Consider the following 22,046-nt stretch of genomic DNA (forward strand, 5'->3'; position numbering starts at 1 on the left):
GTGCTGAAGAAAGTTACATTCACTTTGCGTAATTTTTAAAACTTCATCCCCTACTTTATAAGTTACTCCCCGTCGTTTCAAATTATAATAGAGCTTCTGTTTTCTTTGTGCTACTTCCGTATTCTTTTTTGCTTCTTTTATTAGTTTTTCTATATCACCCATTTTAAATTCTGGGGCTCTTTGTTGCACATAAAATAATTTATCTAACGGCGTTATAATCTTTCTGCCTAGAAATAACTCAGCAGGAGTTTTGCCCGTTGTATCATGTTTTGCGGTTCTAAGGGCGAAAGTAAATTCATTGACATAGTTATCCCAGCTTTTATGAAAATTTTTAACATAACTACGGATAATTTTCACTATATTTCTATTGACCCGTTCCGCTATATTTGATTGCGGCTGATACGGGACCATTTTTAAATGACGTATGCCCAGTTTTTGGCACATGACTTCAAATATATTACTTACAAATTGAGGACCATTATCCGATATAACTTTTAGGGGCGCCCCGTATTTTAAAATATATTTATTTAAAATAGAATCAGTAACTAATTTCGCGGAGGCTCGTTTTAAGGGAACAAATCGGTCCATTTACTAAAATGATCAACCATAACAAGGAGATAGCGACTTTTATTTAACTGACTTTTTGGGAAAGGGCCCAATAAATCGATGCCAATTATTTCATTTGGAAATTCGGATTTAATACTATTTAGAAACCCGGCCGGGCGGAAATTAATTTAATTAACTGCTTGACATGTTGGGCAGGACTGGACATACGCCCTTGTTAACTTTTGCAGTTCAGGAAAGTAGACTGCCTCGCGTACGCGTTGGATAGTTTTTCGAATACCAGCATGAGAAGCTAAAGGGCTGTCATGGAGCTCCTGCAGGATATTTAATCTAAGACTAGCTGGGATAACAGGTCGAAATTCGTTGTTGGAATTCGTAGTTTTCGTATAGAATAATAGACCATCTATTAGTTCGTAATGGGCCGCCCTATTTCTTATCGCCACAATATCTTGGTGGCTAAAATTTTCAGGATCCTTTAAATACTCATAAATGCTTCCAAATTCAGGATCCTTACCCAATTCGGTTATTACAGTTTCTCGGGAATTTATTGTACATGCTGTGAGCATTGCCACCTTTACGGTATTACCTTGTTCATCTATTTTAATTCTTGATAGGGCACCTGCTACGATATTTTCCTTTCCGGGGGTATGCTTGATTACCAGATTATATTCTTGCAGCTTGAGTGCCCATCTTATTAACCTTGGGGATAAATTTTTCCCTGAGTACAATCTAGTTACCGCCGCATGATCAGAGTACACTGTTATTGGCGCCTTTCCAAAATAGACTCGGAACTTTTGCAGTGCTAACAGAACTGCAAGTGCCTCTCTCTCGGTCGCGGAATAGTTTCTTTGTGTTTGATTTAAAGTTCGGCTAAAAAATGCCACGGGCTGCTGATTTTGCGAAAGTACCGCTCCTACCGCATAATCCGAAGCATCTGCTGAAATTTCTAAATTCTCATCCTTTTCAGGAAATTTCAACAGAGGGGCTTGCGTTAATGCTTGTTTTAATTTTTCGAAAGCACTATTGGCTTCGGCCGTCCACGAGAATCTTGCCTTTTTCCTTTTTAATTTTAACAATGGCTCAGCGATAGCTGCAAAATCTTTTATAAAGGACCTATAATATGAACAAAGTCCTAGAAAAGAAGAGAGCTTCTTTGCCGTGTTTGGAGTCGGATACTTTTGTACAGCGATTATTTTTGATTCGTCTGTCTCTATTCCTTTCTGAGATATCTTGTAACCTAAATATTTTAATTCAGGGGCTGCAAATTTGCACTTTTCGACATTAACTTTTAGACCGGCCTCATTTAATAAGGAAAACACCTGTCTTAAATCCTGTACATGTTGGTCGAGATTATCACTAGTAATAATGATATCGTCTAAATAGATAAATGTGGACTTTCCAAGAACAGGTCTTAACACAATGTCCATGCATCGCTGAAATGTTGCCGGGGCCCCTGAAATGCCAAACGGCATACGCAAAAATGCATAAGTGCCAGACTTGGTTATAAAAGCAGTCTTAAGGCCCGTTTCCACTACTGCGTATGCGTTGCGGTGCGTATGCGTTTCTCCAATCAGCGAGCGAATTCACTTTGATTGACATCTGCAATCCGGTCGGTGTGCGGTGACGGATGACATACGGATGGAGTTCAACAATCCTATCCGTATGTCTGCGGTTGCGTTGGGGTCACGTGGCGAAAAAGGAGCAATCAGGTGCAGTGACTAAAAATTAATGGCGGCAGAAGTAGCGATGAACGCTCGCTAATAGGGAAAGAATGTTTAGCTAAAAAATACTTATTTCTGAATTAACATTATAGCGAGAAATCTGCGTGCTGAAAATGACAGCAATCAGCTGAATTTAGTTTAAAATGATAAGAAAAACAAGATAACTGCAACTACAGTACTTGTTCGTTCAAGAAAATCAGCGGCAAAAATTATCATTCCAAGTCCATGAAATAGCAAAATTTGTTCTGATAATCATTTTTTAGTTCTGCATACTCATTTAGCTTTAATGAAAATGAATGCCTGACTATATCAAACTGCTATAGCAAATTAGATATGATTAAAAGATTTGCTATTTTTTTCTTTTGAAACAGGTAAAAACTAAAAACGTTAATTATAAATTAAATTTGATAGCCTTTTAAATACTCCAGTTCATTGAAGAGTATGTTAAATTTGTATTTCCCTTTATAAATATATCTTTTTGGATAACATATATTTGTAAGCACATGAAATATATTTTTAGCAGCCCGTTTAACTTCAATCGGAACGCCACTTTAAAAGATAATGATTTTTCCAAAAAATGTACTAGAAGCTGAAGAACAAACTCTGGTGAATTTTTCAGACAATAGCAAAGTAAAATAGGACCAAAAAACTTAAGTTTTAAGAATTCATTTACTTGATGATGTATATAACCCAAAATATGCATGCGACTTATGTGTAATCCTAGCTTAGTGGTAAAGCTGATGGTAACGATGTCCACTTTTTGGAGTCGTGAGTTCGAATCCCATACGCTTTTTGCACCATGTCTGCAACTTTCTTACCTTTTTATTCCAATTTGATCTATATTCGTGTTTTATAATTTATTTCTATTATTATATGCATTAAATATATTGTTTTATTTATGCTCTTATTTATTTAAATTTTTCCCGCAAAAAAGTTTGAAAATTATATAATACTAATTTAAAGCATATCCTGAACATATATATTTGAATTTAACAAACATTCTCTATTCGTAAAAAGCAAATTTAAAGTTAATTAAATTTAAATGAAATTTAATGCAAACAAAGAAATGATTAATTATTGCTGTGCAAGTATCAAAATCCATGAATAAATATATAATTCCAAAAATTTATTAATCCTTAAAAAATTTATAAAAATGCATAAGTGAATAATGGGATAGATTATTAATCCTAAAAAAATTATAAAAATGCATAAGTGAATAATAGGATAGATTATTAATCCTAAAAAAATTATAAAAATGCGTAAGTGAATAATAGGATAGCTTATTAATCCTAAAAAATTTATAAAAATGCATAAATGAATAATAGGATAGATTTAATCCTAAAAAACTTATAAAAATGCATAAGTGAATAATAGGATAAATAAATTTTTGGAATTATATATTTATTCATGGATTTTGATACTTGCACTTGATTTACATATGCTCTCAGAATTTAAATGATATTGTATATTAGTTCGCAGCAATAATTAATCCTTTATTTGTTTGCATTAAATTTCATTTAAATTTAATTAATTTTTACGAATAGAAAATGTTTGTTAAATTCAAATTTCATTCCTTGCAGCAATGGCGCAAGAGAATTATTTAAATTTAATTTATTTTGAAACCCTGCAGATATATATATATATATTTTCGTTTCACTTTTATGTGAATGTATATACATGTGCTCAGACTTTGGGATGTTTACGACTCTAAACTTTCATTCCAATTAACATGAGACAGTATTAATGCCCTAAACATTTTTTTAACAAAAAATTACTATAATAATTGCTTTTAAATTCAGTCCTCTCCTGCAGAAGCGCAGGAATTAATTAATTAAATATTTCCATTTTCTTTACCTAATGTGTGTATATATAAAGAGAAAAATCTTATTTTTATAACTTCTTGTATAAAAAGAGATATGAATTAAAAATGTTTAAATTAAAAATAATATTTTATGGATTATGTATAAAATATAACTGCCCATAGTGCATTTTAAAACAAACGAGATTTCTAATAAATTATCCAGCTATGACCCTGAAGTCAGCAGTATACAAGCATAGCAAATTTTGCTTAAATATTGTGAACCTTTCCTTACAGTTGCTCTGTACTTTTAAAGTACCAACTATTTTTTAATCCCTTTAACTTTTTTATTTTATGTTATTTATTTGTTTACTTTTTCACTAACAGTACATTTTAGTTTTAATAATATATATATTATTTCATAATATTTAAGGCTTCTAGAAACACAAAATTTTTTTTTTTAAATTTATTTCAGCTTCTATGGAATTCGTGATATTCATAATATGCATTATAACCTTACTTATCTAAAATTCCATATCAAATCCAAAACAAACAATACTCGCTTAAGCGGGAAAAATTCAGATGTTCAGCGTCGTAACTCGCGAACTGCTTGCGCCAAAACATTACAGTGACACCTAGCGGCGGAAAATGAAAATATTTTACTCATACGCAGCAGTGGAAACGCTTGTACGGATGCCGTAGGCGTGTCTTCAATTGACGCAACGCGTTCGTACGCAGTAGTGGAAACGAGCCTTTAGGCACGTCCTCAGGCCTAACCCCTATTTGAAAATAACCAGTCGTTAAGTCTAAAGTCGTCATAAATTTGGTTGACTTTATGTTCCTTAGAATTTCTTCAATGATGGGTAACGGATATACCGGATATTTAGTTATGGAGTTTAATTTACGGTAATCAATAGCGAATCTCCACCTTTCTGGATGCGTCAAAGGATAGTCATTATTTTTCTTACATAAAACCACCGGGCTAGCATAACTACTTGAGATGGGCGTTATGATCTTTTTACGTAGCATATCGGTGATATGCCATTCTATAATATTTTCCTTATTCTTATCATACCGGTATGGTTTTTGGCGAACTGGCATTGCATCTTCGGTGTCAATACTATGGTTAGTAACCTGAGTAAATCCTGGAATATCACTAAATAACGAAGCAAATTCACTTACCACTTGTCGGATTCTTCCTTGCTCGTCATTAGGGAGGTGGTCAAGCTTTAACATTGGCGGTTCAGCCTTTTCTGCACGAACTGGTTTCATTGTCAGCTTAAGGGACGCTTCATTAAAATCCAGTGTTGCTTGTGCGTCTGAAAGAAAATCTATTCCTAAGATTATATGTGCTTGCAGATTCTTTACTATAAAAAACATCACCTTTACTTGTTCGTCCTTGATACGGATATACAGAGGTACTTTACCTATGCACTTACATCTTTCTCCTTGCGCAGCTAACACTGTCGTATTATCCGAATTATATATGCGATATTTACGAAAATACTTCCTAAAAAAATCTTCTGCCACACAGGAACACTGCGCGCCTGTATCCAGGAGTGCGGTGGCTGGGATATTATTCACCAACACTTCAATCTTCGGAAGAGTCAGATTTTTCACCATTACTGTATTTAACTTGTAGGAAGAGGGGTTTTCGTGGCCTTCGGATTTCCGCACCCTCCCGTCAGCAGAAACCCGTTTTAGTTTAAATCCTTTTTTGTTTCCATGCTTTCCTTCTTTTTCCACTGGCCTTGAGACTTTTTTCCTGGGTTGCTATTGAACTGTCGACGTTCGCCGGCTGTTTTTGAATGCTCGGGTTTCCTTGCCCACTGATTCGCTTATTCTCCGTAGCCGTGTGCTTGAGTTTGCTGTAGTCTTGTCGTACCAAATTGGTTTCGCTGTTGATATTGGCGTCTTCTTTCGACGTCCGCCGTTCTTCTACTTTCAAACTGGATTGCTAGCTCAAATAACTTTTCCAGTGTAGTCGGATTTCTTAATTCAATAAAGTCTTGCACTTGGGGCAGTAACCTCGGCAAAATCACTTGAATTATTTCAGGATCCGGACGGTTTCCATACAAGAGTTTGAAGACGTGAATGTTTCTTAAAATAAAGCTTGAGAGGTTTTCGATTCTTTGTTGATATATACTAAAAAGTTCCGTTTCTAATTTCGCACGATCCCTTACAACAGGGAAGGATTTTAGTAGGGCAGTCTTGAAATTCTCGTAAGTATAGGTGGGACTTCCTGCTTGATCCAAGAGACTTCTGCCTATACATTTGAACCAGTTAAGCGGTTGGCCCCTCAAAGCGCTGGTAGCTAAGGTAACTTTTTGAAACTCGTGCACGGCATAGAGCAGGAAGTGGACATCCAATTTTTCCAAAAAACTGGTTACCGGTGAGTTTCCATTAAATGTTGCTTCTGGTTTCATCGAAGCGCGCATGGTCTGGACGATGTAACCAAATCCTTCCAGGGCGGCAGCTGGCATTTCTGGATTCTGAGCCGTTTCTGCAGGCAGCACAGGTTCTTCTTGAAACTCGGCCATGGTTATTCTTCTTCGTTGGGCGCCACTATCAGGTTCAATGTTCCTTCTTACCTTCTTCGGGAACATGCAAGGACCTGACTCGGAACAGAGAGCTTACTAAAGCTATGTTCACTAATTGTGGGAAGTAGACAGGATACACAAGAAGGGTATACAAAACCCTTTATTTTTTTCTCTATTTACAATAACTTCCGTACTTCGGAATACACAGACCCGCTACTTGGGGTCAAAACGTAAAAGTATAAAAATAAAACTAAACTCTAATTTAACTTTAATAAACGTGGAAGATTGGCCTTATAATAACAGGAAGCGTATGTAGTACAGAGAACTGTGAACACTACAATACGTTTACAATTTATCAAGAGGATTGAAACCTCTGGCCTGGAAGGCAACAAGTAACTGCGTAACTTCTAAGGTAAGCGGCCTGCTTCGACTCACTGCTTCCTCTCTCTCGCTTGGCAAAAAGCCACAACTTAAATACTTGGCGTTCGCCAGACAAACTTTGCATAAAAACCTTAACGCTTATAATTCTGGTCGGAAGTAGAAAATAAGAAGTGATAGTAAAGATTTTAAAATAGAATAAACGTTAGTAAAACTTAAGATCCTTACAGCACTACTACATTGTCATAGTTGAAATGTATCCGCATAGTCAAGATAATTGATCCATAATCCACTTGAAACCCTACTATGGATTGAACTGGATTATGAATATTTTATAGTATCCCCATAGTCAAGATGAGTCAAGATAATTGAACTATGCTTCAAGAGGCTATGCTTTTAAAGTTTTATAAAGCGTACCCAATAATATGTGAAATGCAAGAAAAACTCTTCAAGTTTTGTTTGCAAATGTTTTGTGTGTTTTTAATTAGTCACACGAGAATCATGTCAAGTCCTTATTCAAATTCTGTTTCATTATTTGCTATAATGGGTAATAAATATACGCTTAATAATACCAAAACTATGGATCTCTAGAAGATATGGATTCCTGAGCGATGAGAGAAGAATATAATATAACTATAGGCGAAAAAAAGAATATCATGATACCAAATTATTTAGTCCATTAAGATCCAATCAAAATTTAAGAGAGCGACTTCTTAAGTAAATATAACATTTGTTCAACATTTTGGTGATATTCTAAAGCTCGGCGATTTCGTTTTCATTGGAGCAAAAATGGAGCACAAATTGGGCACAAAGTTATGCTATTCTGAAATTTGGCTGTTTGGGCTGATATTCGTGTATTTAGAAGTTTCAGGTAAAAATGCTATTAAAAATATTACAGTTGATTTTAAGGTAAAAAAAACAGTATAAATAACGATATATTATGTATAATTTCTTGAAAGAAGAATTAGAATTGTGGTGCAAATTTTGAAACTAACTGCAGTGCCTTAATAATTATGCTTATTAGACGGGCCCCTTTGAGCGAGATTGCCCCGATTTGATGAGGCGGTATCTGTGTCCTGGCCAGTTAGATATTAAATTCCTACTATTAGCTCACACTGCTCCTATATCTTGTTCAAATTTTCAGTCGTTAATAAAATACCTTTTATTCATCCAATCAAGTTCAAATACACTTTTTTAAACTTGTAGTGGATGAAACTTAATGGTAATACAGGTTTTTCTCATATTAAAGTCAATTCCTACTTATTTATATATACTAATTATTCTATAGCTGCCAATGAGAAACGAAAAATGTTAATAATATTAATAAAAAGTAACTAAATAAACATTTTTTTGACCTAAGCAGGAAATGACTTTAATTTTTTTATATTACTTTTTTTAATTCCAGTGATTTGGTAAAATTGTAAAAGTGTCGAATACACACTATTAATACCAATACAATCCTAAAAGAGGTTATAGCTTTTTTTGATAGATGTCTTTCGTATATTGAGCTATGAGAAAACGGTCTTGGTAGAGCAGAATCTTTTATTTGGATAAACAAAAGTAAATTATCGTGGTCGGAAATTGAAACTTCAAGTGAAAAAATTTAATGCAACTCTCACAAATAATACAGTAAACATAGATCAACATTTTGATGAAACAGTAATTGGAAAAGCTTTTTGTATAGCTAATTATGAAAATTTTAAGAACAAAAGTTGTAAGAAAAATGTATATAACTTTTAAGTTATTTAGAAGAAAAAATCTGATGTGTACACCACATGACTTCCTTGTACGGAATATTAAATTATACGCATTTTTTCTTGCATTTCCTTTAAACTTATTGGATTGAATTAAATCTACTTCGCCGACAGGGCATAAACCACAATAGAATAAATGCATTCTTTAAAATTCACTCTAGTATTTGTTTACCATAGCGACACTCTGGCGCTAGATTCACTTAAAAGTATTATATTTCGTTCATATTATAACTCAAAATGGACAACATTTATATCAAAGAATAGAATTATCTAATCGTTGCCACATGTTCTATTCAAATATTATAATAAAGCTAGAATGATGTATAAAAAAATTAAGCAAACAAAACAAAAGAGAAACAGTTTTTCACAAACTATTGAGTATTTCTCATTCAATTAATTCAGTTCTCACTTCGCGAGAAGGCAAAAATACATAAAAAATCAAAATATCTATATTAAAAATTACGAAGTAAATCTTAAAGACTTATTTCCTCGAAAAAGTTCCAGAAAGGATTAAGCATGATTTAATTGGCAATAATAAATGAAGGCGTTATCTTTGTTGTTGCGAAGCTAAGTTTCTCTAGATTCTCAACAAATCCACTAGTCTGCTGCTTCAAATGTAAACAATCAATGGCCGCCATAAAAAAAAGGCTTAGCGGCACTTAAAGAGCTTTAAAATTGTTGCTAATTCTAAAAATATTGCATACAGAATTACGAAAGGCATAAAAACCTTTATCGGAAGATAAAAACAACATAATTCAATCATTTTTAAAGCAAAAAATGTTCAATTTACAAACATATAAGAGTAAAGATACTGAGATCACTGAGCGGGGTAACAGAGTGGATATATATAGAAATATATTTATATACGTTTGGTGCAGCCGATTGCAACCAAAATACGAGGTGCACATCTACATGTTATAGCAGTCCTATATACAAAATTTCAAAGTTCTGAGGCTACTCGTTTTTGAGTTATGCGAGATACGTACGTACATACATTCGTACAGACGCCACGAAAATTTCTCTTCAGAATTAATTTTAAAACAGTTTTATAATTTTTTTTGAGGAAACGAGTCTTTTATTCTCTCCTTACGTACAGATATCACGCAAAAATATCGTTAAATTGCATTCGATAGCGGTCATAATGGATATTTTCGTTGAAATATGCTGCCTGAAACTTTTCGCGATTACAATACTTCCTTTTTACTTCGTACAAGAAAGTAAAAACGTTCATTGCCTAATCTTGTTCAAATAATAGAACACATTTTCAAGATGCCTGGCACATCATCAGTCGAAGGAGTATTATCAATAAGGAATATCGTGTGATCTTAAGAAGTAGAATGGCTGAATTAATCGTAAAAGTTTTATTAATCTGCTAAATTAACAGTAAACTGAATTGCAGCGAATTTTTTAATGCCTTTAAAAATAACAAATAAATCAATAAATAATTAATAACTATTAATAAATAAATGTAACTAAATACTAACAAATAAAAAATAAAGAAATTTCGGATCAGTATCAAATACTAATAATTTCTTAATGATAAGATATGTTCAGTTGGTTTTAAAAAGTTTTCAACTTTTTCGTTTTGGTTAACAACTTCATCATTTAACCTTTTTAATAAATACTTATCCAATAAATTTTATTTTCGGTTGTGATTATTTTCTCAGAAGTTTTCTAGCTCGAGCAAAATTATCATAGTAAGCCTATTAATAATAAAAAAATACTTACATCATTAACGATAAGAAAATTATGATTCTCATCACTGAAAAACATTAACTTAAAATCAAAATTATTTTAGATATGTTATGTATCATTTGAGGCACAAATTAATGACAGTGTTTTTTGTAGTTAACTGTTGATATCGTTTACGTGTTTAATTTTTTTATCGAAATATTTTAAAAATACATTAAATTTCTTTATTAAGCGCAATATTTTCAGGCAGATAGATTTTTGACTCTTTGATTAGTAACGGATTACTGAATAACTTATCAATTCACCATTACGCATTTTACTTGCAACATGTAGAGGTGAACTGTCGGACAGCAAGTATTCAGAACACATTTTTATTTCCTTAGCAGTTCCAGAAACATAGATGCATATTTTGCTTGTTTCTTCAAGCAAGTCACAAGCTGCAAATTGATTATGAAGGTATATTTACAGGTTATACTCATAATGTAATTAAAATTTCACGAATTCTGCAAATTATTATTCTACTTTCAGGAGCGTGTTGGAAAGGCAGGTGCTAAAGCTTTAGCTGCGAAATACGGTACTCAATACAAAGTAGGATCTATTGCGAATATCATTTGTGAGTATGTTTTACAGTTATAATATTATGATGCTATAAGTGACTAACGTAAAATCTTCTGTAGATGCATAGATGTAATTAATTCTTTGTATTAGAATTTAGCATCATGAGAAATTGATTTTAAGATATAAAAATCGATATACCAAAACGAAAATGTCTAGTTGAGACAAGAATTAATATATGTGACATACATAAACTAAAAAACGAATGAGTAATTTTGCGAGTATATGATGCTCTATCTCTCTTTCTCAACAGGCAGAAAGATTGCTGTTCATTAAGCGAAACTAAACAAGTCGTCGCTCCACCTCTGGTCTGGATGTAAATTGTTAAAAGGTATGACACCATTTCCAATAAGTGGATGGTGTCCTGGGGATATGCTTGAAAAATTGTCTCTAATGTCCAGTTAATTCGTTGATACTGACAAATGATCAAGAAAACTTTCCCATTGGCCTTAAAATATGTTCCATGTGGAATAGATCTAGTCGTCTAGTTGACGAAGAAAATGTTATTTAACTGCAGAGGCATAGATATGTGTGCTATGCGCGATAAAGCATTATCTTATTGAAATGAAAACCCAAAGTAGCGTGACAGGAACGGCAACAACGGTCTAAATCTAGCTGTAAGAGTGCCATGATATTCTAAACTCTAAGGGAGCCGAAGAGATTTGTTTTTGCCCTTCTGAAATAGAGACGCCTATTCTGATGACATGATTTCAAGATCTACGCCAAGCTATGGATGCTTTTCTGTCTTTTAAAATACATACTCTTGTAGCATTAAATAAAGCCAAAAATGCGGTATTTGTCAGGAAGCCTTCTTTTTGTGTATCCTGGAAGCAGCTTGAAAAAGTTTACTAAAATATATTTGCAAAACCTGCAGCATATTTTTGTTTTATATATACTAACTGTCAGCTAATCATGCTGTCGTCTTTGCCTTGCCGATTAAAGTTCTATCGGCTAAATAATCTACTGCTAAAGGTCCTGACGGCTATCGGCTAATCTTCGTCTCGACTAAATGTTCTGTCGACTAGTTGTTCATTTCTGCTAAATACTCTGTCGACTAAATGTCCTGTAATCCATCTAATTGTCCCTATCAGATAAATATCCGTCTCGGCTAAATGTCCTGTCATCGGCTAAATTTATATGTCAGCTAAATATCCTTTTGCTAAGTGTCTTGTCGGCTAACCGGTTGTAGGCCAAGGGTCTCCGTCAGGAATAATAAGTATAAGCATAATACCATTACAGGTAACATTTAATTTCTACCGCTGAAACTGCAAAAAAAGAATATTTTAAGTAAAGTCAGAAGAAAGCTAAAATTATGTAAAGTACGATGCTGGAAAACTATGTATGGCGTAGGGAAATTTATTATTGTTTTTGCAAAAAATTGACAGTATGCTTCGACGAACGCACTTGCATTACCTATAAATTTTACACCTTAACAATAATTTTAGATATTGTAATTGATTTTTTAATTATTTCATTTCCTAGTGATAACATATTACACACATACACTGACTACGAAAAAGTATTTGGACACCTGTGATAGAAAAGAAAAACTAACTTTATTCAAAATCAATAGTTGGTAGAGCCTCCACGAGAGGTAATCACAGCGTGGACCCTCCGGGACATACTTTCCACAAGTCTTTGTATGACAGCTAGTGGTAGTTCCTTTCACTCGGCTTGGAGAAGACATAGAAGTTCCTTCACCGATTTTGCACGGGTAGTGCACCCCTGAATTCGGCGATGAAACTCGTCCCAGAAGTTCTCGATAGGGTTCAGGTCTGGACTCTGGGCAGGCCAGTCCATTCGATGAACTCCATTGGCACCATACCAAGCCTTGGTTAACGTCGAAACATGACAACTGGCATTGTCGTCCTGAAAGTAACAGGGGTCCAACCCGTAAAACTGTCACAACGTAGGAAGCACATTGTCATCCAAAATAGTACAGTAGGCATCGGAGTTGAGCTTACCATGAATGGGGACCAAGGGTCCCAGCCCATACCAGGAGAAACACCCCCAGACGATAATTCCACCTCCGCCGAGCTTGACTGTTGGCACAATGCATTCTGGCAGGAGACGTTCTCCAGGTAGACGCCAGACCCAGACCCTGCCATGCGAACGGTAAAGGGTGAACCTTGATTCGTCACTCCAAAGAATCCGTTTCCACTGATCTACGATCCAATTTCGATGTGCTTTGCACCACATTAACCAAGCAGCGCGGTTGGACTTTGTGATCAAAGGCTTATGGGCAGCAGCACGACCATGAAAACCAAGATGTGCTTCCTTACGGATGGTATTCATTGAAACAATACTCCCGGATGCCTGTTGAAACTCCTCGCGGATGAGGGCCATCGGTTGGGTGCGGTTCTTCCGAATTTCTCTGGACAGCACTCATTGGTCTCTATCTCCCAGTTTCGTTGGTCTGCTACTCGGAGCACATTTCGACAATAACCGCTCACCTTCCACTTCTTAATCACATAAGCCACTGTCGATTTTGGGTACTTCAGTCGCTAAATATGTCCCTTAAGGATCTGCCACATTTGTGATACCGGATAATTATACCTTTCTCGAAATCAAAGAGCTCCGAACTGCGAGGTATCTTGCATGCGACTAAATCCGATGCTGTTTCCTACACGATATATACCAGCGGAGTCCGTGACGTATCTTAGGACCGCAGATATTGTCATTTGCATAGGTGTCCAAATACTTATTGGTAATCAGTGTATTATTCATTTCTTAATGATAAAATTTTAATCTTATGATATATAAAATTATATGCTTTTATAATGGACGGGTATTTGCAATTGATATTTAGATGAAAATTATATTAAATTAAGCATTTTAGAGCTGATCATCTGATAACAATTTCTTACTTTAATTTTGGCAATGTTTTCACAATTGCTAATTATCATCATTCACCTTTCCTTCATTGTTAACTAGATGAAGCAGCAGGCTCGTCCGTGGATTATGCCTACGTTAAGGAAAACGTCAAATTATCTTTTGCTCTAGAGCTCAGGGATACGGGTCGATATGGTTTCTTCCTGCCACAGAAGTTGATCCTACCTATGTGTGAAGAGACATTCGATGGACTGGTAGGAGCCATCCAGGCTATCTAAACGACGTTTCCTACTCTGAATTAAGAGTGAATAAAGTGTTTAATAAAAACACGTGTCTCTCATTTCTTTCAAATACAACCATTTGCTGGCAAATATAAATAAAAAATTCTTCCTGAACATTTTCGAAAATATCCGATATTTAGATTTAGATTCCCCGTAGGCCCATACAAGTGATTTTCAATCTCCTAGACAAGAGGAAGAGGTGCAATTTAATATCTCTGTATCATACGATCTCTTTCTATGTTAAATAAAATGTAAAATACAGTTTACAGTTTAGCACACACAAAAAAAGGAGGAGGGAAAAGATTTTAAACAATTCAGATTCTAATGTCGCTCCAGAAGATTTTTTAAGGTCTTTCATGTTTTCGCTGAGATCGCAGGTTACCAATCTGCTCTTGAACTCACTGCTGCTAACAAAATTTGTTTTTGTCTCTTTAGCTTCATTATTAACTATCGCTTTCTTCGCATTTACACAGCATAAAATTCATCAGTAAAATCACAAAATGTTTAAAACCGGTAATAAATCTTTAGAATTTCTAGCAGAGATTTAGCGATTGCTATACATTCTTTTATATTCTATGTATTATTTTTTGAAAACTATCTGCTCCAAAGAACTTCTATAGGAAAAACAATACAATATATTATGATTTTAATGCGTCATTCATTTAGCGTATGTTATTTTATAAAGATATTTAATATTTCCAGTTAGCTATATCATGATTTAAATTCATTTTTATTAAAATCAATCAGATGCAGAAATACTATTTTTAAGAACACCTTTTACTGCTTTATCAGTGACTACTCAGTAACAGAAAGATTAAATTTGAACGTTAAATATCTTACACTTTACCAATTAGCAACACGCTAGTGCTTAGAGACTGTAAGTATACTATTTGGTGTAGCAGCAAAACGTGGTTTTCAAATAGCCGAATTAGTGCATTAAAATTTAAAGATAAATATTTTACGTTTTCCGGAATGACACCAGTCTGGCACTGGAGATAAAAATGCTTTATCTCGAACAGAGTTGCAATTTCTCACTTTCAAATAGTTGAGTAAGTTAACCCTTTGCCTACTAACGGGATATATATGTCCCACTAAAAGTTTAAAACTTACTGATAAGTTAAAAAGCACTTAGAATCTTCTGAATGCTGGGGATCACTTGCCAATAGTTGGAAAATTAAGACACCGCTGTGCTCTTTGTACACAAATGAACATAGATAAAAGAACAAATATCAATTGCCCAACGTGTAGTGTTGGTTAATGCAAAGAATGCTTTTAACCTGTTCTGTACGACGTAAATCTATTTCATAAAAACTTTATTCCAGAATAATAGGTGTATCGCTATTATATATTAAGTCCATCGCTACGTATATTAAGTCTATCGCTACATTTGGGACATATACATCTCACCATTAACTACGGCTGGAACATATGTGCCCCAGCCTTTGGCTTGAAAAACCTTTTGTCAAAAAATCTCAAATGTTATTCCCAAAACATATTAAACGAAGGCGGCAAATATATAAAAATTAAAAATTGTACAAAACACGAATACAAAAGCAATGCAAAATAAAATACAGAAGAATATTCACGCAAGGTTTATATACATTTTCGATAAACACAGGGCCACTGCCAAAATTGCTGCAATCAATGTGGTCGATAGGGATGGCAGAGTTTAGGGGCAATAAAATTTTTAAAATCTACTGGAGCATAGAGCAGTAAAATTTAGGAGAGACAATGGGTAGTAAAATTTTGGGGCGGCTAAAGTTTAAGAACCTATGAAGGACAGGGAATCCGCAGAGACTGTACTGGGTAGGCAAAATGCCTAGCATCAATCCCACATAAATGTAACAAAAATTTACAAATACCCGTTATGAACAGAATGCTAATAAAATAATAAAGACAGAAAATGACAATGAATCAAATTCAGTATACATGCATGCAAAATACTTATAGTGAAAAAATTCTTTTCCTTTAAACAGAGTTTTGTTATTAAAATACAATTCATATAGCACGTTCCGTAAATATTAGAAAAGCCACAATTTTGACACACATATAAATAAATATATATTTAGCTTAAGAGAAAAGAGGAAATTAAGTGATTTTCGACACAAAATACAGTGAACATATTTTGCACCTTAGCTTAAAATAACGCAATCTAAACATCTTGACTGAAAAAAAAATTGAATTAAACGGAATTAAATTTGAATCATCACTTAACTTAGATTTACTAATTTTCTCTTGTTTTCTTATTTTATAAATCTGAACCTGAAAGTAACTAAGACGTACACTTGAGGCAAAGAAAGCAGCGCTAACGTCATATGTCACTTGCTCTTTTTAAAGTCTCAGGTTTCTTTAATCCGAGAATAAAGTATTTTAGACAGAATGAGCTTCTGTGAAATTATTAAAGATGCTAAAGGATAATTAATGGTCACAAAATAGCAATTCACAGAATGGCGTAGATCAACTGTACTCAACATGGAGAAAATCTTTGTTGAGTGTCGATGAATGCTGCCATACTATCCCATATCTATCCCATATGTTTTCACGTGTGTTATAGGTTTGCTATGACTGACTAAGACTAATTTGCAGATTTAGAGATTCTTAACCTGTTTTGACTCATGCACTTCTTCACCATTGCCAGATTCGCCTTTTCCAAAATTCCAAAGGACACATAAATATTTACTTAGATTTGGAATATTTTTAACGACAGAATAAGAAGGAAGTGCAGTCTGAGAGAGCACATTCTTCCCTTTAAAACTATGAAATTCTCCAAGGAGAAATTCCCTCGGATTTAGAATCCACGATGTAGAATAAACCTGATGATAATGCATCTGCTTTTATATATTCTCCGAAAGCAAGTATCACGCAGCAAGAAGATTTGAGACCGCCAATTTCGTTTTGAGTAAGAGTGTTTTTAGCTCTTGTTTTGATAAATTATGCATATTTATAATTGATAGGCAAAGATGTGCTATCTTCAACTTCATATTTATAATTGATAGTCAAAGATGTACTATCTGCAACTTCGTACTTACGAGAGAAAAAAGTCGTTTATTTTTCGTTACCGATAAACATATTAAAAGGTTGCTGTAAACATTTGGCTCTTTCAAATATTTTGTGTGTGATTACGGGTTAAATTTACATGTACCTATGCTCTTAAACCACCTTAAATTATTTTTTCCGATATTTGGATGATACGGAATAAGTTTGGATAAAACAAACTTTTAGCTTCCCATTTTTTATTATATTATTCTAAAAAATAAACTGAAAGCACTGTTTTTTGCATCCATAATCTTTGCATAGTACTGAAGAAATCTTCGACATTTCACAAGCAATATTTTAAAATAATAAATAAGCATTTTTTTAATTTTAAATAGATTTTATTTTAAGCTGATTTTTATATTTCAATGCAACTAAAAGAAAATAGCATTTGCACGAACTCAATACTCATTTTAAATGAAACCGCATGAAAAATATTTATGACAAGCAATTAGGAAACGAGATTGATATAAATAAACTCAATGGCTAACATTTTCAATTTCTTGACACTTAATATGCAAGCATATTGTCACGAAAATTGACGTAGCTCTCAGAATATTGAAGCTAATGATGGATTACTTGACATCGATCAACAGAACAAATATATCAGTTATTCAGTAAATTGTAAGCGTGAGATTTTCCAAAAAAGACAAGATGACATTTTCAGTTGAAAATGACTTCGAACTGTTTATTTGCATTTCTCTGTTATTGAAATTTGGTAATTAAGCCAATGACCTAAGCTATGAGTATCAATATCGTTGCGTTTTAGCGATTTAGTTTATAATTATCTGATGTTTGACAGCAGGAGAATCGTGACCTTTATTACTGTGCATGCAGCCTTTATCACAGTAATCGTTGTAATGTAAGCATATATTATTCATAAAAATGTATATTTTATTAAAACGAAGATCCAAATGCAATGAATGTATAATCGTTATATTTCAAGACGTTTTTTGCTACAGTATTTGACATTATTAAGAGATTTCTGAAAAATAATGCTGCGTAGATACGAATAGTAAAAGGAGACAAACTAAAATTCCCTATTTCCCATATATTTTCCACCCACGCTACGTGAAGTTTCCAAGCGTAAAAGCATGCCGTAAAACTCTGTAAATCTCCTTGGATTTTCTAAGACCAAGGAAATATGTTTTTTAAAAATATTTCTCTCGTGACAGAAAGAATAGTTTTTTATTAAATTTGAAAACTACTGCACAGAACTGGAAAACACATATCTGTAATGGAATTCAAAACACTATGTGTTTATGTGAGTATCGTTTGCTTCATTTTATTGTTGCAAACAGCGTAAATTTCTTTTGTTTTTCTTACTTTAGTTTTGAACTTTATGTGTGGCAACAAGATAATTGATTGATAGAATTGTGTTTGTGACAGCCATGTAGAATGGCTCGCTTGTTTTGTATCAATTATTTCGCATCGCTAACATATTATTTATAATTAGTGTAATGAAATAAAAATGAAGGAATACAGTCCATGTGTTAAAAGATGTTTGTTTGTGAAACATATTAAGTAAAGAATTATTTATTATTGGTCAAAAGTCTAGCCGGAGAGCTAGTGAAGATTGTGACTGTTCTAAGCGAATTGTAACAACGCAAATATATATATTATATATTGCAAATATATATATTATATATATATTGGTTGGTGAAAAGTTACTCCACTTTGTGAGGTAAGTGAATTTTGAACAAAAATTCGTTTATAACTGATTTTAAGAACAATGTTGTAATACAGCATAGAAAAGTGTTTCGATTTCATTTTAATAATAGTGTTAAGTGATTTAAGAACAATTTCTGTTTTTGAATTGATCAATTATGAGTGAACTTATAACTTTTAAAACAAAAAGAACGGTTTTACGCAGGAATGTTACTAATTATGTAAAGAAAATTGAAACTATTTTAACTACAGATAAAATTAATTTAATAGAACTAGAGGAATGTGTCGAATTATTGAAACTAAAAGAAACTGTGTTAAGAAAGCTTGATTCTGAAATCGAAAGTTTAATTACAGATACTAAAGAATTAGAAAACGAAATAGATAATGTTAAGGAGTACACAGATAAAATTCATTTGTGGAAATTTAAAGGTGAAAAATATTAAAAAAAACCAAATTAGTAAAAATAATTCTAATAGTTTAATTTCAGAACAGGTTCTTGACAATATTAAATTACCCAAGTTAACATTACAGACTTTTGGTGGTAATATTACAGAATGGATAGCTTTTAAAGATCTTTCCAGTGCTTGTGTAAGAAATAAGACAAATTTATCTAATGCTCAAAAATTGCGGTATTTGAAGGCTTCGTTGAAAGGTGAAGCATATCGCATTATTCAAACCATTCAAATTTCGGATTGTAATTTTGAAATATCATGGAATCTGTTAGACGAAAGATATTCAAATAAGAGAGAACAAATTTTTGCATATATTAAACGTTTTCTAAGCTTACCAACTATTCAAAATGAATCAGCATTTGCTATTTTAAATTTAGTTGACAATATTAATGAAGTAATTCGTTCTTTAGAAGTATTGAATCAAACCATTGATAATTTTGGTGACACTTTAATGACTTATTTAATTTTGCAAAAATTAGATCCTTCTACAAAATTATGGTGGGAACGTCAGTTAAAATGTAATGAGATTCCAAAACTTACGACTTTAATTGAATTCCTAAAAAACTATGCAAGAACACTTCAAAATAGCAAATCAACAAGTAATGAGGTACCTAAATCTGTGTTTCAAAATAAAAATAATGTTCTGGTTGCTACTTTGTGTTGTGGTTATTGTAAAGAAGATCATAGTTTAGCCAAATGTTCGAAATTTCTAAATTTATCGGTTCAACAAAGGATAGAATTTGTAAAATCTAATCATTACTGTTTTAATTGTTTATCTAATATGCACTTGCTCAAAAACTGCAAAACTTTAAATACATGTCAACATTGCTTTAAGAAGCATCACAGTATTTTGCACATTGTAAATAATTCAAAGAATAAAGAATAAAACTTAGTTAAACAGTATATCTCCGCCTACGCAATCTATCCCTAAAAGAGATGAATTAACGAGTCCTAAGAATGTTTCAGCCACAATTTGTGCTTCTCATTATGATTCGAATGCAAAAAGTAATCAAACCAGTCACATTTTATTGTGTACTGTTTTAATAAAAGTTCAAAATTCTGAACAACAATTTGTGAAGTGTCGATGTTTATGTGACCTTAGATCTCAGAGATCATTTATTTCAAGGGATTGTGTGAAGAAATTAGGATTACGAGTGAAAGATAATTCCATTTCTGTATCATTGGGGAAGTCGATTTAGTATTCACTTCTCATTTTAAAAGTGACATTCGTGTATCAACATCAGCGTTTGTACTGGACAAGGTGACAGATAAACATTCCCTATGTAGCTTTGCCATCAATCATCTTCGATAACTTCAGTGATTTACAATTAGCTAATCCATTATTTTACAAGTCACAACCAGTTGACATTTTATTTGGAGTAAATGTATTTCTGCATTTAATGACGGGAGAAATTGTCAAACGTGGTCCTGATCTACCATTTGCTCTAAATTCGTGGTTGGGATGGATAATTTCGGGTACTACAAATTTTAAATCTACAAATTTTGAGCCAGTATATGTAAATCATTTGAATACAAACACAGATGAGTTAGTAAATTCTTTCTGGGAGTTAGAAAAGTTTCCAAATGTACAACCTTTAACAAATGAAGAAAAACGTTGTGAAGAACATTTTAAAAACTCGAATTTTAGAGACACACCAGGTCGTTATTCAGTTGCATTACCATTCAAACATACTAGAGATATTCTAGGTGACTCCCGTGAAATGGCGCACCGAAGATTTCAATACTTGGAGAAGAGGCTGTTACCTATGAAAGAAATTTACAACTAGTATATTCAGTTTATGAAAGAGTACTTTTCACTAGAACACGTAGAATTAGTGCCAGACACAGATTATGAATTAGAGAATAAACACTATTGTATCCCACATCACTTCGTGTTAAAGGACTCTAGCTTAACAACAAAATTGAGAGTTGTTTTCGATGCGAGGGCAAAAACAACCATAGGTGTTTCTTTAAATGATACACTAATGATAGGCCCAAAAATACAAGATGACTTAATTTGTATTTTACTAAGATTTAGACTTCATAACATTGCAATAACCGCTGATATTAAAATGATGTACAGACAGATAAAGGTTCATGAAAAAGATAGAGATTTTCAGAGAATATTATGGAGAGATAGCCCGTATAAGCAAATACAAGTTTGTCGTTTGAAAACAGTTACATATGGAACTGCAGCTGCTCCATATCTTGCAACCAAAGTTTTGAGTCAGTTAGCGATTGATGAAGGATTGAACTTTCCAAAGGCAAAGAATATAGTTTTAAGAGATTTTTATGTTGATGATATGTTAACTGGTGTAAAAGATATTTCGGAAGGTATTGCATTGATAGACGAATTGCAACAACTGCTAAAAAGGGGTGGCTTTGAGCTTCACAAATGGTCGACAAATGAAACGTCATTGTTAAAAACCTCTGGCTGAACAAACACAGATAGTGACAATATTCATTGTGTAATAGAAGACAAAACATTGAAAGTTCTGGGATTGGAATGGCATCCGGACAATGATGAATTCAAATGTAATGTCGGTGTAATAGAGTATCAAAGTGTTCCGACTAAAAGGATTATTTTGTCATTCGTAGCAAAGCTATTCGATCCATTGGGGTGGATAGCTCCTTTTGTAATTCTCGCTAAAATGATCCTTCAGCAATTGTGGAAATTACAATTATCATGGGATGATCCTGTAACAGAAGAGATTGATC

At 33.3% G+C, this 22,046-nt stretch overlaps 1 protein-coding gene across 1 annotated transcript in view; it reads left to right on the forward strand.

Moving 5' to 3' along the window:
- LOC118188845 (carboxypeptidase B-like) overlaps positions 1-14,221 on the forward strand; it is a 53,379-nt gene extending 39,158 nt beyond the window's left edge. The window contains exons 10-11 of the mRNA XM_035359361.1: positions 10,976-11,060; positions 13,997-14,221. Coding sequence (XP_035215252.1) covers positions 10,976-11,060; positions 13,997-14,172 — 261 coding nt within the window. The 3' untranslated portion in view covers positions 14,173-14,221. The remainder of the gene's footprint in view (positions 1-10,975; positions 11,061-13,996) is intronic.
- The last annotated feature ends 7,825 nt before the right edge of the window (positions 14,222-22,046 follow it).

This window comes from Stegodyphus dumicola, chromosome 7 (genome assembly GCF_044657685.1).
Source record: "Stegodyphus dumicola isolate Sdum_Otavi_A_Nest chromosome 7, ASM4465768v1".
Taxonomy (NCBI): Eukaryota; Metazoa; Arthropoda; class Arachnida; order Araneae; family Eresidae; genus Stegodyphus; species Stegodyphus dumicola.